The following is a 15,342-nucleotide window of genomic DNA, read 5'->3' on the forward strand; positions in this document are numbered from 1 at the left end:
CATGACATGATAAGTTGGAAATCATTGAAATGTAGTGGCCCAATAAACGTATTTCATCCCAAAGAGCACTAGGGAAGTGTGTCGGTTTGTTGCCACACCACAAAGTCGAGAGTTCGAATCCCGTACGTAGATTTCGCGCTCACGGCTGGGAGGGGTTTGAGTCCGTCCGACCGGACGCTGAACCGGAGATGCCGTGTCGTACGACCGGTGCGAGGGGGTCAGCTCAATCGGTCCGGATACGTTTATCGCTATCCGTCATTTCTCCTTCATTTCGTTCATTTGAGGCGCGCTATTTCGCACTTTCTGTACACCAAAGCATGTGGGCGCCGTACATGTAGTCCCTTAACCGTAGTGTACCTGTAGGGGGAGACTTTTACATGAAATGTGCTGGCATATATGATGTTGCTCCTCCCCGTACGGATTAAGCCGTCAGTCGAAACAATGTTTGGTTTAGGCAAGGGCATTACTACTAGAGTATACATCATGTCCTTGGTTAAGGCGTCTTTTGCGGACATCCTTTACAAAACTGTCAACATTAATATTTGAAGCCTGTTAACGTTATGTACACAAATACGCCAGCTGTGAAGCCTTCCCGTTGTTCACATCCTGTCATAACAAAGATAGGCGTACATATAAAACAACACTTTGCACAGGCGACAAGAAAGAGTTGGCAGTTGTGAGCAGCTTTGCGTCCTGCCGAAAATGAAGCTCTTCGTCGCGCTCTTGGCTGTCGGGCTGCCTGCCCTGGCCGCCGCCCACTCCTGGATCGTCTGTACGGACTACCTGGAGAACAACGGCTGGTACTGGAACGAAGCCAAGTGTCGGGCCTGGCCAAGAAATGCCGGACAGTGAGTTTTCTCTACTTTTAGAGAGACAGAGCCATGCATCTAAAGTGATAGATTTGATACCTGTCTGTTCTAGGAGTAGAAGTGACTATATAACATTATGTCAGAAAAAATCTGTAGTATCTATAAGTTGTCTGTTGATGTACGATTTCGCAAAAAGGACTGTTTAAAGTTTTTTTGCAGATACATGTAGGTTATACAAATGTCAGCATTGTTTGGATCAGTGTAACAAGTCGTTCGGCGTGATATATCTAGCTGCCGCCGCGCCGCGTGCCTGCGAAGCTGGTGTGTTACGCCGAAGGGCGGTTATACTGGCTATACTAATACAGATACAGATTGTGTGCGACTAGGTATTTTTCACACATCTTTCGGCGAAACTTGGCTGGCAAATATTGGCCAGCGTAGTTAGTCTGGGTAGAGACTACGAAACGCCGCTGCCACACAAGTCTGCGAAGGCGGCGAATAGCTACTTTCAATTGTCTAGGCTCTAGTATGGACGTTGAGGAGAGTATCACGATATAGTCACGACGTTTCCCGTTCCAGGTACAACCTCCGGTACCGCCAGTTCGGGACCGGCGGGTCGTTCGTCCACCGTCTGGACAACCACCCGGAGGAACTGCCGCTCTGTAACGACCCCAGAGACGACGCCAACAGCTACAACGACGTCCACCCCATGGCGGCGTACTACCTGGGGCAGACGGTCGTCCTCACACACCCAACTAACGTAAGGCATAATGTTCTGATGTTATAGCCCTGGTGTTATACGTAATACTTAGTGGCTACCAATCTCTACTAGTGTATACAGTATTAGGACATGTTGACTTTATTGTATAGATGACATCCGCACGTGCATGAATTTTCGTCCGTTTCCAAAAAAATGTTTCGACCATATTGTAAATCGTACAAACCAGCTGCAAAATGTGCACGTAAAACGATACTAATGTTGTAGAATGCCAAAATCAATAAAATGTGAAGAAATAAAAATAGTCTATTATTCGCCATACCATTCTCCTATGTGTGTAGTCATTTGTTAACTTTGAATTTTTGTAGCAATTGTACAAGGCATACCTCAGATCTGGCAATTATGAATAATTAATCTAAATACTGTATCACAGTCCAGAGGAGGATTTGCAAATATCCCGACTTGCATTGCGGTAACATAGTCCGACTCACTTTTCTGAACGTTTTAACGACTGTGAACACGTATTGTATTCCGATATTCTACCGCAGAACCACGTTTCTGATTCCTCGTGTAGAAGGAACCACTGGCAGGGAGACACAGAGAACCTGATGTTTGTAGTGGACGGAGACGAGGACCCCTGCTGTATCGACTCGGACAAGCTCATCCAAATTTTCGACATGGGAGTGTCTCCTTATGGTGTGTATTCATTTCAAGTTTGTTTATTTATCTATCTATCCAGGGTAGGCGATTATCAAAGCTCCCTGCACAAAACATACATAATAGTTGGGTCGTGTGGAGTAGCGGGAGAGTGCTCGACTCGGAACCCAGAGTCACGGGTTCGAGCATAGCATACTTTCATTTTTCTTTTTTTTCTCGTGATAGGTGACGAGTATAGCGATGAAGTTCTCAGGACATATCCAAAGGTCGGCTTCCAGAACGCGCCCAAGTTCTGTGAGGATCCTGAAGACGCCATGGGGACCTACAACTTCACCATTCCTATGGATCTAAAGCCTGGTCAGATTCACCATCAATTTTGTGTACAACATTCGTGTGCTTTCTCTGAAAGACGTGTTTTCATTGTATTGCGAAACGAAGCTATCAAACAGGCGTTCAGATAAGGAAATACAAAATGTTTGTCAAAAACTCAATCTAAGATACGTAACGCTAACTCGTACTCGTAGGAGGTCTTGAGCAACTTTTCTGTTCTGTCTCAGGTCGCCACACGTTCGTCTGGAAGTGGATCCGTATTCCTTCCGTCAACCCCTTCACCACGTGTTGGGAGGCTGACGTGTTCGCCACTAAAGCGGAGAGGGACGCGTACTACATAGCCACGGTAAGGGATTTGACATCGTTTACTATCGAACCAACTACTAAGTACCTAATGTCAGCTCAGAAAAGAACAAGAAACAGTCGACGTCATATGCCGTGTACCAGAGTTATCATCCCAGCATTGAGTTGTTATTTAACCTCCTTGCCTAGAACTACTGCAAAGTGGAATCAACTCGCTGCCACCAAGTACAGTAGGGGCATCGTCTGCATTAGATAGCTTTAAGCAATGTTTAGAGTTAGCTGTGCAAAGGCTAGGTGTAACAAGCCGCTTGTGGTCTCGATTATAGTATATCACACGCTTTATTAAAAGTGGAAAACAGTGAAAGATATCGATGTGGGACTTCGAATTCGTTTCAAACAGTTCAATTAATTTTCTGCTCCAAAGATCCACAGACGTACGTACTGTCGTACAGAAGCAATCTGACGAGTGTTAGTATAGAACTTAGAAACCACGATGTTTACACTGCTAGTAAGTTTGTTTTATAGTCAGTATTGTAACATTCTATTTTTAACCCGATGGACATACATGTATTTTCCAGGGCCGGACCACCGAGGACATGTGGGACTTCTATCAAGTCAACAACATCGTGGACGGAGTGATCGTGGATCCTGCCGTGGATCCGATCATCTCTGGCTGATGGTCTCAAACTGACAACCGATTGTCTCAAACTAACAATATGAGAAGTTTGAGTAAAGAAAATCCCACAGAACTTATCTTTGTGATGTTGTCACTTTTCTTTCTATATACATGTATCATAAAAGATCCATTGCAATACCAATACACACCATTCTCCCCAAAACCATAACAACACAAGAGGACATCACATACTAGGTTTTGATACTCTCTTGTAAGACAGAGACATACAGAGGAAGCTTTTCCCCACGAACAGCGGTAGAGTGGAACGCCCTACCAGCTACTCTAATGAGCGCGACATCGTACTGAACAGTTCAAAGCTGGGGTGGCCAAGTACTATCAACGGCTACCTTCGAGTGCCACAGTTAAAACAGATTTGTTGCCGATAACATGTCAGTTATACGTCAGAAGTGGTGCGTTTTTTTTACGTGAGGCAGAAACGTTCTTGTACGAGTCGAAATAGCATGGACGTAACGTTACCGATGAAAATGTTTCTACTTTCTAACGAATGACCAGAGAGGGAGCATGTTATTTTGACCGAAAGGACACAGCCTCGGCGTTAATGGTAGCCTTTGATACTAGTTTTAGCTAGACTATCTCGCTCATTGACGTCAATGATACAGGTACATGTGTATGTACACTACTATATCTGTCTCAGTCATTTTGAGTAAACGTTGACATAACACTGTTTACTGAGCTTATTGATCCCTTCATGAGTTAAACTATTTCTGAACTGTTACTAGTATCATGAAAGGCCTTCATATTATCAGTATTTAACCTTACTGTCTATGGCACGTCAAAGCGACAGGAATATACCATTCTGACAACAACATCATCATGCGGTTTGACGATGTACTGCAATGTAGCTTTTTCGTCTCCTGGGTCATGTCATGCTTGGCTTAAGGTAGTATAATACAGTCTTCTCCTTTGGGGGATTTCTATAGTCTAAAGTTAAGGACCCCAATGTGGACGTGTTGAAAACTAAATTCGTAATTGTAGGGTGCACTCCAGAAATACGATCAACGAATATGTTTCCGTTTAAAGTTCGTCCTACAAACCAAAATATTTTGTCTGCGCATGGTCTTCTGACGCCGTCTTTGAAATGGTCCCCTGCGGACGTCAATTGAACTGCAGCCGACTCATTCAGACAGCCACTTAGCACGGTCCATCCGCGCGTGTGATTTTTCGTGGCGTAGAGGGCTGGGGTATAGGTTAGGGTTTTAGAGCTTCGCTTTTTGACCCGGGTTCAAATCCAAGCTTGTGATTTTTTTTCAAGAATACCTTCACTATTCTTCATGATCCTCCCTCACATTTGTAATTCGAATGTTGCTTTTCATAGCATACATACGTTTTATACGTTTTTGGACCTCGAAAAAAACTCAGTCAGCGATATGGCATCGAAAGGCGACGACCGTTTACGAGACGGAAATTTGCCGCGCCAAACGCAGATTCCGACGGGTACAAAACCGGTCACACTTGCTGCTGGATGGCCAAACCGTTCATTTTGACACTGGCTGCAGATCGAAAATCAGGGTGGGAATTGGGTTAATCAGGAAAAGTCGATTACCTTGCGATGTTAAAGAACTTACTCAACCTAATAGAGGGCACCTGAGCTGGACTTAAAAACAATTTTCTAATCTTAAAACACAATTTTCTGTTCGTACATTTATTCAGTTCCTTCTGTTAAAGACATGTAATGCAATTTTAGGGCGGCAAAACATAAAAATATTGGGGATGAGGAAATCTGTCTGATATTGACGTTTACTGCCATTTCTTAGCACATTTTCCTCAGTATTTCTTACCTGAAGCGTTTGTTGAAATAGACCGAAAAAAGCTACGTGAGGAGTCCCTTTATTTAAGAGGTTCCGCTCATAAATTGCTAGAACTAGCCTACGATACAAAACAAGCAACCGTTTTCCGTTAGCGACATTGTATTTTTGCCTCACAGATATCAGTATTCTATGGGATAGGCTTGATTCAACTTACTACATTAAAAGAATGACCAGAAAATAGACTTAGAAAATCCAGTTTTGCCTCCCTGAAATTGCATTGGATGCCTTAAAATACATACTGATAACGAACACACTAGAAGACGAAAGCTAGGGCTGCCGATATGCTACAGCTAGAAGGAGGTGAGGGAAAGATCAAGGTCTGTTCAGCCCCTATGAAGTGTGACCGTAGAATTCTAGAAACGTCGCACAGTGAACCGAGCAGCTACGGTGAACTCACCTATGATGAGGCACGTATCTAATTATATCACCGTAAAGAAAACTCGGCCGAGCCTTAACCACAGTATACATAATTAGCATAACTTGTGACGGGCACATTGTCGCTTGGACAAGTGTATGACAACAGCCAATCCGTGCGCTTGCCGGCGGCAAAGCAAAGAAACGGGAGTCTTGTTTACGTTCCAGTGCGTACGAATTCCTCGCCTCAGTCAGTCAGCCAAGCAGTCCGCTCCCGCTCTGTAAAGAGAGAGGACACGCTGAAGGGCTAAGAGGGTCTATCTCAAGTTACAGAAGCGCTAAGGTGCACAGGCCAACATGGCGGGGCGCCTTCTTCTGATGTTTGTGGGAATAGTGGTGGCGGCGGCCCCGTTCGTTTCTGGAACTACTCTGAGTGCTTCTGGGTAAGTGTGCGTTTTCATACGTCTTCCTATGATACGGGTAATACTACTTTTCACGAAGGAGTTTGATAAAAGGCAACGGCGTGTTCTGTACTGAAGACATGCAATTGTTGAATCGTTTCGGGCACAACAGAAAAAGGGCACCCGTTCGCAGCAACTTGTTCTGATAGAAATCTTGATGAACAGAGCAAAATCTTTAAGTACCTACAAGTGGTCTAAGTAAAACATGGGTACAGTGCCACAAATAACAAAAACAAACACTAATTAGATAAGACGTTTGGGAACATAACTTCTTAAAGACACGAAGTTGTTTGTGTCGCGCAGAGTACATGTAAAGTGGTGTGCGAAGTACGTGACAAGCGCAACAGCAACAAGACACGGGTGTCTACTATTGTAGACAGCAAACCCTTGCGTTAGCACTAAATCATGTAAATGCTTCGCTAAGCTATCTTAGCGGTAACAGGTTGAACACAGAACAAAGTGGATCAGGAAAAAATTGCAGGAACGGAAACCACGTTATACAGACTGGTATACGGGACTTAGTACTAGTCTGTAAAGTTTTAGTGCTAACTGCTAAGGCTCAAAGCATTGTCACACCAAAAATGTGTTTCAGAACAAACACGCTGCTGTAGCTACTTGTCCTTGTAGATCAATAATCTACTGTGACATTGAAGTGAAACGCGTCTTCCAATAGTCGTTTAACTTATCTTAAGCCGTTGCAAATGGACTATCTGCATTTAAAGGGATTCCTTTACATATATATTCCAACATGTAATCACACGACGTGATGACGGCACAATCAAGTTTTTTCAACTTATATTAATGCCGCCACCAACACAGGGGACAATACAATACTCATTTTCACCTGAGTTAAGTGAGGAAAGTCGTGTTAAGTGCCTTTCCTAAGGGCAAAAGATCGGTGGCATGTCAGGACTCGAACCCGGGACCTCTTGGTTCCAAGGTGAGCACACAAGGAATTCCTTGCCGACAGGAATGGAAAAATTATCCCCCTTTCTGTCTCTTTCTATCAATTCGTGTTGGTACAAGGTTGGAAATTAGTCAGGAGAGAGAGAGGGAGAGAGAGGGAGAGGGAGAGGGGGAGAGAGAGAGAGAGAGAAGAGAGTCGGATGCCTGAAGCTAGCGCTAAAGAGCTGATTGTTGGGACATGGTCGTCGCAAAGAATAGGCAGGGCTACGTGTAAAACTGGTAAGGCTGTTGTCACTGATTGTTGGGACATGGTCGTCGCAAAGAATAGGCAGGGCTACGTGTAAAACTGGTAAGGCTGTTGTCAATGCTCCCTACCTACCGCCAACCTTGGTTGCTTGGCTAGTTAGTGGGCGTGGGCAGGGTCGGGGGAAAGTTCTGCATGTGTGACCAAACCTGGGTTATCATAGTCTCTACCAGACTAACTTCGCTGGCTATATATAAGAGAATATTTACCAGGGGAGTTTTGGGAGGGAAAGAACCAATCTTCCTCGGCCTGACTCCCCTGGCCAATTTTACTCTCCTTTTTGCCGAATGCTACGATCCGTTTTCCCGTTGAAAGGCCTGGTGTAGGCTAAGGTACTCATGTCCACCTGAGTGAAGTGAGGAGAGTCGTATTAAAAGTGCAGAGCAGACGCGAGCAAAAAAACAGGCGTTCTGAAGACCGGTACGGCACCTGTATACCAAGGAGTAACACACTTGACTTGTCAGGACACTTCCTTGTCCTATGTCTTGGGGTTTATATTCTCGGTTGAACATTGTTCAGGGAATTTGTAAGTTGATCTGAACCCTGGGTTTATTAAAAAGAGACTCCGTTTGGCTGGATTAGGCTCATGCACAACATTTCGTGCCGATTCTGCACATTGTTGGGGGTGTTATACGTTGGCGTCGAAAAATGTAGGCTTGGCCATTTCCAAACCGCAAGTTTTGTTGGCTAAGCTTTTACCGCCTAACAGGTGTGTCATGATTTATACTCAAGGCGTGCTCAACAGAGGAAAGATCCTTCGCTTCAAAAGGCTACTAGATTATCTTATAGCAGGATATGCGACTTTTCTGACGTTGCAAACAATCTAACGACTCGGACTCGCCCAGTACTTCTAGGAAGGGAGGAAGTTGCGGTGTTGAAGTGTAAGCACTGTCATGATGTTATCATTGTGGAAATGTTTACACTGACTTCTACACAGTACATATAATTATGTTTTTATTTGCAAACTCGTGCCCGATGGCATATAAACGACGTCATTGGAAAAAGGGTCTTCTGTATCCAAAGCCGTGCCTAACGTTCTATGCTTGGATTAGGGTATTCCATGGGCTCCCTTGGAAATCAGCCTCAACGGCTGAAGGGACCATGCCCATTTGTCCCTAAGATGAATAACTTAAATAAATAAAAAGGGCTAGGATCAGGCACGGTTTTGGATTGTCTCTGCGTGTCCAAGGATGCATAGATTTGCCCCTGGCACGCTTCTGGATACGCGTGGACTATCCAGGACCGTGTCTGAGCATGGTTACGGATAAAGTACGGTTCTGGGTGTAGTGGGTCATGGGACAACGGCAAACTGAAGAAGACTGACAAGACGTAGAAAATTCACGGCACAAAATCCCATCTTTAAGCACATCCTAAAGTATGCGTAAAGGAACACGTAAAAGAAAAACGGAACCTTTAAGCATTGTTTAAGGAGTTTAATGCAGTGAAACTACTCATGTAAAAACCAACATTTTAAATAGTCATGCCCCTATGTACAAGATCCCATCTTCCCCACCCACAAGAGATTCGCCTTTCTCTACAATCGTACTTAACTTGGGCATATTTTTCGCGACGCTGAAAAGGTAATCCTGGACCTGGATTTATTGAAAAGAGTCTCCGCTTGTTGTGCGATTAGCGCATACAGTTTCATAGGAGCAGAGCGATCGAGTTTGTAATCCCTGTCATTATCATGTAATCGTTGAGGTAAATTTGCCCTGTACATACATGTAGTACATATAGCCAACACACACTGGAGGTAGGTCCGCCTGGAGAACTGGTGACTCATGGAAAAGCAGTCAACAGAAGAAAACTGACATGACGTAGAACAACTGCCTGAACAATTACACAAACCGCTCACGTAGAAACCAACATTCCACACAGTTTTCGCCATCATATGCAAGATCCTATCTTCTCCATCCCCTAGGGTTGGGCGTTCTTTAGTAATCTAACTTGATCTCCACCTGTCTTCTTCATGACAGCAACGACCTTGTGTAATGTCATCGGTGACAACAAATCCTTAGAAACAACATGCCTTCCTCTGTACGTACTCTCCCACTGTGTTCTGTACCTAACCCGCGGTGACCTGCGGAGAGGGGGCGGCAGGAGGAAACGCCACGGTCCGCTACGCTTCTGTCACCCCCGCCCGTCTGTTTTGTACGTCTGACAGGTGTTTTCGACCTGAACACGCCACGCTTGACAGGAGGTCTTTTTACCTGACGAAAATACACAAGGAAACGGCAACTTAGGAAAACAACAAACACTTGATCACTTAGAAGGAAAAAAGGGTCAAAGGCAAGAACACAAAAGGCATCGCAGCATAAGAAAAATATCGACTGCCATTTCTAAAAGCTGGAAAGACAATGGCGAAAACAACACATCTACCATCGTAAATAAAGCCCCTGTCACACATTCAGAACCATCCCTCGACTACCAAGCAACCACGGTTGGCTGAAGTTCGGGAGCAGTCTGACCAAAATAAGCCACGCCTACCTTTTGATACGAATTGAATCATATTTGAGTTAAATTTGAGCCAAATTTGACTGCCATCCTCGCCCCGATAACTGATGACCTACTCCCGAAAACTAGCCGACCACTAGCCAACCACAGCCGATCCTACTCCCGACCTACTCCTAACCAAGGTTGGATGGATTTCGGCAGGCCAAATTTGGCTTTGGGTGACAGGTTTAAGATACAATGTCCATGATTTATCAGGGTTCTGAGTATTGAGCTATAGACTCCCAACTGCATAGGTTGGTGTCCAGTCTATCGTGGTTAGGGCAGGCTCTATTCAGGGCTGCACGACTCTGGAGCTCTTCGCTGCGCGATTCAGCTAGTTACCCTGGGAGGTTTTCCACTACGGATTAGCCCTACCACAATCTAATCAACTCCAAACTCTATCAGCAAAGCTCCTACAGGCGTACCACTCCCACCGAGCTGCCAGTTAAGCTGGGCAGGGGAAAACTATTAGAGAAAACAGCCTGGCCCAACCACGATAGACTGGGCTACCAACAGCACTTATCACGTTGTAAAATGTCTCAACATTGCACAGGTCGTGGACTCGTGTTATCATTAGCTTTTGTTGTTTTTTCTACAAAAACGAAGTCAATGAGGCAGTGTTGTTTGCGCACTTCCTTACCAGCAAATGAACAGAGGAATGTGTACAACTATGCAAGAATAGTGTTGACGAATGTCTCGCTACGTTTAACTTTTTCAAGCATGCAGGAAGGAGCCAGGGTGACCGTGTGATGTCATTGGGTAACTGTTGAATGACGAGCTGCTTTTACAACAAAGCTTCTTTCACGAGAAAAGGTCTTGTGAGGTCATGTGTTTGAGCAATGACGTGTTTGGAAAACTACAATCACAAAACGAACCATAAATCCGTCAACGTGCGGTGCAAGTCTACCTGCTTCAAGGTTAATAGACTGGGTATAAGCTTAAAGGACTTGAATGTTCTCAATACACCGACTATCCTGTCCGAAGAATGATACCCGTCATAAAAAAAATATTATTTTCAACATAAGCCTACCTGTAAGTCAAAGAATATGTAAGTACGGTGGTGCAAAAGATGTGGAAGACGAAATACACTTTATCTTAAACTATTTCGGGCCAACGCACGAAATGAGTTTTCCATTCAAACTACAACAATAAACTAGTAGCCGAATTTCCCTAAGTTAACAGAAAAACGAAAAAAATATAGACTTTTTTTTAACTACCCAAAACCCACAGATTTTGGAAAAGATGGGACATTTTGCTCTTCTTCATAGCCTTTGTACTTGTTTTACCTGATTCAAAAACACTTCTCAGAAGACCGTGTAAGAACAGGCTGATTGCAAATAAATAACACCTCCGTTAAGGGCGAATATAAATAAGCAAGTGGCAGGTTGTATTTACATATGCCACTGACTATACGGTATGTGCTATCAATGGTGAACAGTTCAACACACTTCATAACCTGAAGGTTCTTGGTTCGAATCCCTGTCAGGCCTCAGTGTTGCGTCCTTGGGAAGGAATTTACAACTATTTCCTCATTCGAATCAGGTGTTAACGAGTACCTAGCTTCGGTTATGGACGTCCTGTCGGAAAGGACGTAAAGCCGGAGGTCCCATGTTTGAAGAGAGCCACACTTCGAGCATGTTAAAGATCCCACCGAAAAGAGTAGGGAACCTTCCCGGCATGAGTGGTCTTACGCAGCTTCTACTTACTGTACAGATATGGTGTGTAACGCCTAAAGGCGGTTTACAAGTTATGCAAAACCAGCAAACAAACAAACAGACAAACAACATATCATCTTATGTACAATCTATCACTCACTCAGTCGCTCACTCGCCCATTCGATCATATAACGATCCGGAAAAGATTTTTCCCATGATTTTTGCAGCAGATTTTGCTCACAGGCGTTCGGCCTGTCAACTGTTTTTGTTAATCTCCAAGCAGATCTTTGGGTGGTTGCAATAGAGTATCAATTTGGCAAAACAGCATCAAATTGGCCAGGCAGTATCCAATACGCTAGACAGGGAATCTTCTTGGAGATAAGTTTCCGCCAACTCAGCTCAGCCGAGCTCCCCACAGTATACATGCTGCCGTCACACGGTCCGTACCCGTGACTATATTTGTTCCCGCTTGTTCTGCCAGACGAAGAATGCCTTTCCTTGTTGTCTTATGACGTCCGCTTTGTTAGCGCCGTGTTTACCATGCCCGCAGGTGAGGGGACAGAACAAAGCAGGCGGGCGGGCCGCTCTGTCACCTCCGTCACGCCGCACACACACACAGGGCGACCCGCTACATTTCCTCCTACGTAAGGACTCCATTTGGAACGGCACATCTACTTTGGACGCCACATTACGAGAGTTGAATACACATGTTCTTAACATCTTTTTCGCGTTTTGTCTTAAACACTTGGCGCGATGAAAAAATGTTGGCATTTGTAGTAACTATGTGCGTATACGCTGAATGTTTGCACTAATGGTGTTGCTAATTTAGTATACTGTCGGGCGAGTGATGTCTAAAGCTGTGTGTACTTTAAGCCATGCTGATTATATGGATAGCATCCGCGCGGGCATGAAATTTTGGTCGGTTCCATAAAATGTTTTTGACCATACTGTAAATCGTACAAAGCATCTGCAAAATGAGCAAATATATGCCATAACTTTCAACAAAATATTGTAAAACAGTAAAATGTGAAGAAATAATGAAAATGAAGAGTCTATTATTCGCCATACCATGCTCTGTGTGTCTAGTAATTTGTTCAGCCTTCATGACCACGAATATTTCTGCATGCCGATCTGAGCTTCTCATCAATAAAGAATGGTCAACAAACAAACAAGCAAGAAAACAAACACCCCTTTCTTTCCCTGCAGTGCCCACGTGTGCTCCCGCCAGGAGGCGTACCAGCAACCGTACACCGTGACGCAGCGTGCGCACAGGACCCAGGTCTACTACACCAGCTGCTGGCTCCTGTTCCAGTGCAGCAGATACAGGTCAGTCCCGCAATCCTTACAACGAACTGCTCTATACATACACCTGCTCTATACATAGATCTGCTCTATACATACAACTGCTCTATACATACAACTGCTCTATACATACAACTGCTCTATACATACACCTGCTCTATACATAGATCTGCTCTATACATAGATCTGATCTATACATAGACCTGCTCTACACATATGCCTGCTCCATACTTAGACCTGCTCTATACATAGACCTTCTCTATACATAGACCTGCTCTACACATATGCCTGCTCCATACATAGACTTGCTCCATACATTGACCTGCAATATACATAGACCTGCTCTACACATATGTCTGCTCCATACATAGACTCCCTCTATACATTGAAAGGTGTGATCTCTCGCGAGATTGCGTTTGGAAGTGGTTCGTCATTCATTATCCTAATGAAGGCAACATTTGTCGTTGAAAATTTGATTCTTGTGTACCCTTTGTGTTGGAATGTTGAGCATTGGAACTTATGCATTGTAACTAATTAAAATCGTATCTTATCGTTTGTTGTTGTGTTATGTTGTAGGACGGTGTACTACACCCAGTACAGGGCCATGCAGCGTACTGTGTACCGGGCTGTCTACGAGTGCTGTAACGGCTGGCGACAGTCAGGAAACTCCTGCCCAACTCGTGAGTACTCCTGCCCACAAGATATTCACTGGCAACAAGATATTCTAGATAAAGAAATTGATTGTAAGGCATAAAGTACCTTATGTTGACCTAAAATATATGTTAAGAGTTACATTTTTGTGCCAAGAAAAGAGAAATTGTAATCTCCTAGAGCTTTCGACCAGTATGTAATCTAAAATAGACGTGATGCATTTGCAAAAATTGTATTTCACCGATAGCGAAAAGAGTGACATTTGTTAATGACCTTTCTGTTACCGTACAGCGATCTGCTCCAGTGCGTGTCAGAATGGCGGTGACTGTACCGCTCCGAACACCTGCACCTGTACCGCTGGGTTTACCGGAAGCAGCTGTCAGACAGGTGAATATATTTTCATGTTTATCTTTCAGATTTTGAAGCATTTTATATGGCTCATCTATCTACGTTTCCTTTTTATTCTTGTCAACACATATAAGTAATAGCTGCTAATAAAAACGAGATTTTGGGACTTTGGTTGGTCATTTATAAATAAACTTACTTAACCTCCGGGCATAAATGTTGCAAGATTAAAGATTATGTTGTTTTTTCTAAAATGTTGACGATTGCCCCTGACAGACAAGAACGAATGCTCCAGCAACAACGGCGGCTGTGACCAGACCTGCACCAACACCAGGGGAAGCTATGTCTGCTCCTGCCGCCAGGGATTCGTGCTGGACAGCGATGGACGGGGATGTTCAGGTCAGGACAACAGTAAAGCGAACCGTTTGGCTTGGAAGTCTGTTTTTGGGCATAGTTTCCTGAACAGCCTATACGTTTTTCAGTATTGTAAAAGCGAACCGCTAGTCTTGGAGGACAAAATGGTTTGGGGTGCACATTGTTGCTTTAACAACGTATGAGCTTAGAAAAACGTCTAGTCAGACTGGCACTACAGAAACAAAGTACGCAAAATACTAAAGAAATTGCATTCTTTAACCATGTATCATGATATACAAGACTTTTGGGAGATGTTAAGAAGACTAAAATTCTATCGCCAGACACTAGAAGCTAACACATTATCTAAGCCCATGTTGTTATGTTGGTCTGTCTCGAGCTTCTGTAGTCTATACGATTACTTATGAGTATAGGATCATGTACTGGTAAAGAAATGGGTTAATTCAAATTCTAGCACAATTTCCCAATGAAATATATGATTTCAGTTCATACCATGAGGTAGACGTCGCTTTTGAAGCCTTGATAGTTATTTCTCCTTATTTCTCCCCGCAGACCATGACGAGTGCGCGGCGAGTGACCACGGCTGTCAGCAGCAGTGTCAGAACTCTCACGGCGGGTACAGCTGCGGCTGTGAGGACGGTTATCAGCTGGCCAGGAACGGCAAGACCTGTAACGGTACGTGGGGAGGCTTTTTTTTTACATCGCACACACTACAGCAAACTACTCAATCAAACAAACATATAGCTAAACCTGTGTTTATATAATCTCCAAGCAGATCTTTTGGTGACTGCGAAGATAATATCAAATTGGCCAGGCAGTATCCATTTGCCAGGCAGTTACCGGTTACCATTTGCCACCTTGGGAGCTTAGTGTTTATATTCAATAGATTTCAGGCAAACCAATGGATAATCCAGAATTCGGAGATCTCAGACCCCATGAAATATATAGATTTTGTGTTATTGTGCTATCAAGGAGGTCATGTAATGAAAAACATTTGTAAAATAGCAAGCGCTACCAGATGTAGACGTGATTAATGACTTTCTCCCACTGGGACAGACTGGACCTAACTATATGTATTAGATCAGCCCTAAGGACCGTGCGGAACACAGACACACGCATAGGCACATAGACACACACAAAAGACATACCAAAAACAGGTACATATTGTGTTCAGTCC

At 44.0% G+C, this 15,342-nt stretch overlaps 2 protein-coding genes and 1 pseudogene across 3 annotated transcripts in view; 2 read left to right on the plus strand and 1 right to left on the minus strand.

Annotated features, from left to right (window-relative positions):
* The window catches only part of LOC109469584 (RNA-binding protein FUS-like), a 38,122-nt gene extending 23,381 nt beyond the window's left edge, over nucleotides 1-14,741 (minus strand). Inside the window, exon 1 of one of the 2 annotated variants that reach the window (XM_019768121.1) lies at nucleotides 14,658-14,741. The gene's annotated coding sequence lies outside the window, so the exon portion shown is untranslated. The remainder of the gene's footprint in view (nucleotides 1-14,657) is intronic. The other variant, XM_019768120.1, reaches the window with a different exon arrangement.
* On the plus strand, nucleotides 633-3,570 carry LOC109469587. The gene is made up of 6 exons (XM_019768125.1): nucleotides 633-848; nucleotides 1,389-1,569; nucleotides 2,076-2,223; nucleotides 2,410-2,541; nucleotides 2,742-2,860; nucleotides 3,396-3,570. Exons 1-6 carry the CDS (start codon nucleotides 703-705, stop codon nucleotides 3,492-3,494), a joined length of 825 nt encoding a protein of 274 aa, XP_019623684.1. The 5' UTR covers nucleotides 633-702; the 3' UTR covers nucleotides 3,495-3,570.
* LOC109469589 overlaps nucleotides 5,885-15,342 on the plus strand; it is a 45,088-nt pseudogene continuing 35,630 nt past the window's right edge.

This window comes from Branchiostoma belcheri, unplaced genomic scaffold (assembly GCF_001625305.1).
Source record: "Branchiostoma belcheri isolate BF01 breed outbred unplaced genomic scaffold, Haploidv18h27 scaffold209, whole genome shotgun sequence".
Classification (NCBI taxonomy): Eukaryota; Metazoa; Chordata; class Leptocardii; order Amphioxiformes; family Branchiostomatidae; genus Branchiostoma; species Branchiostoma belcheri.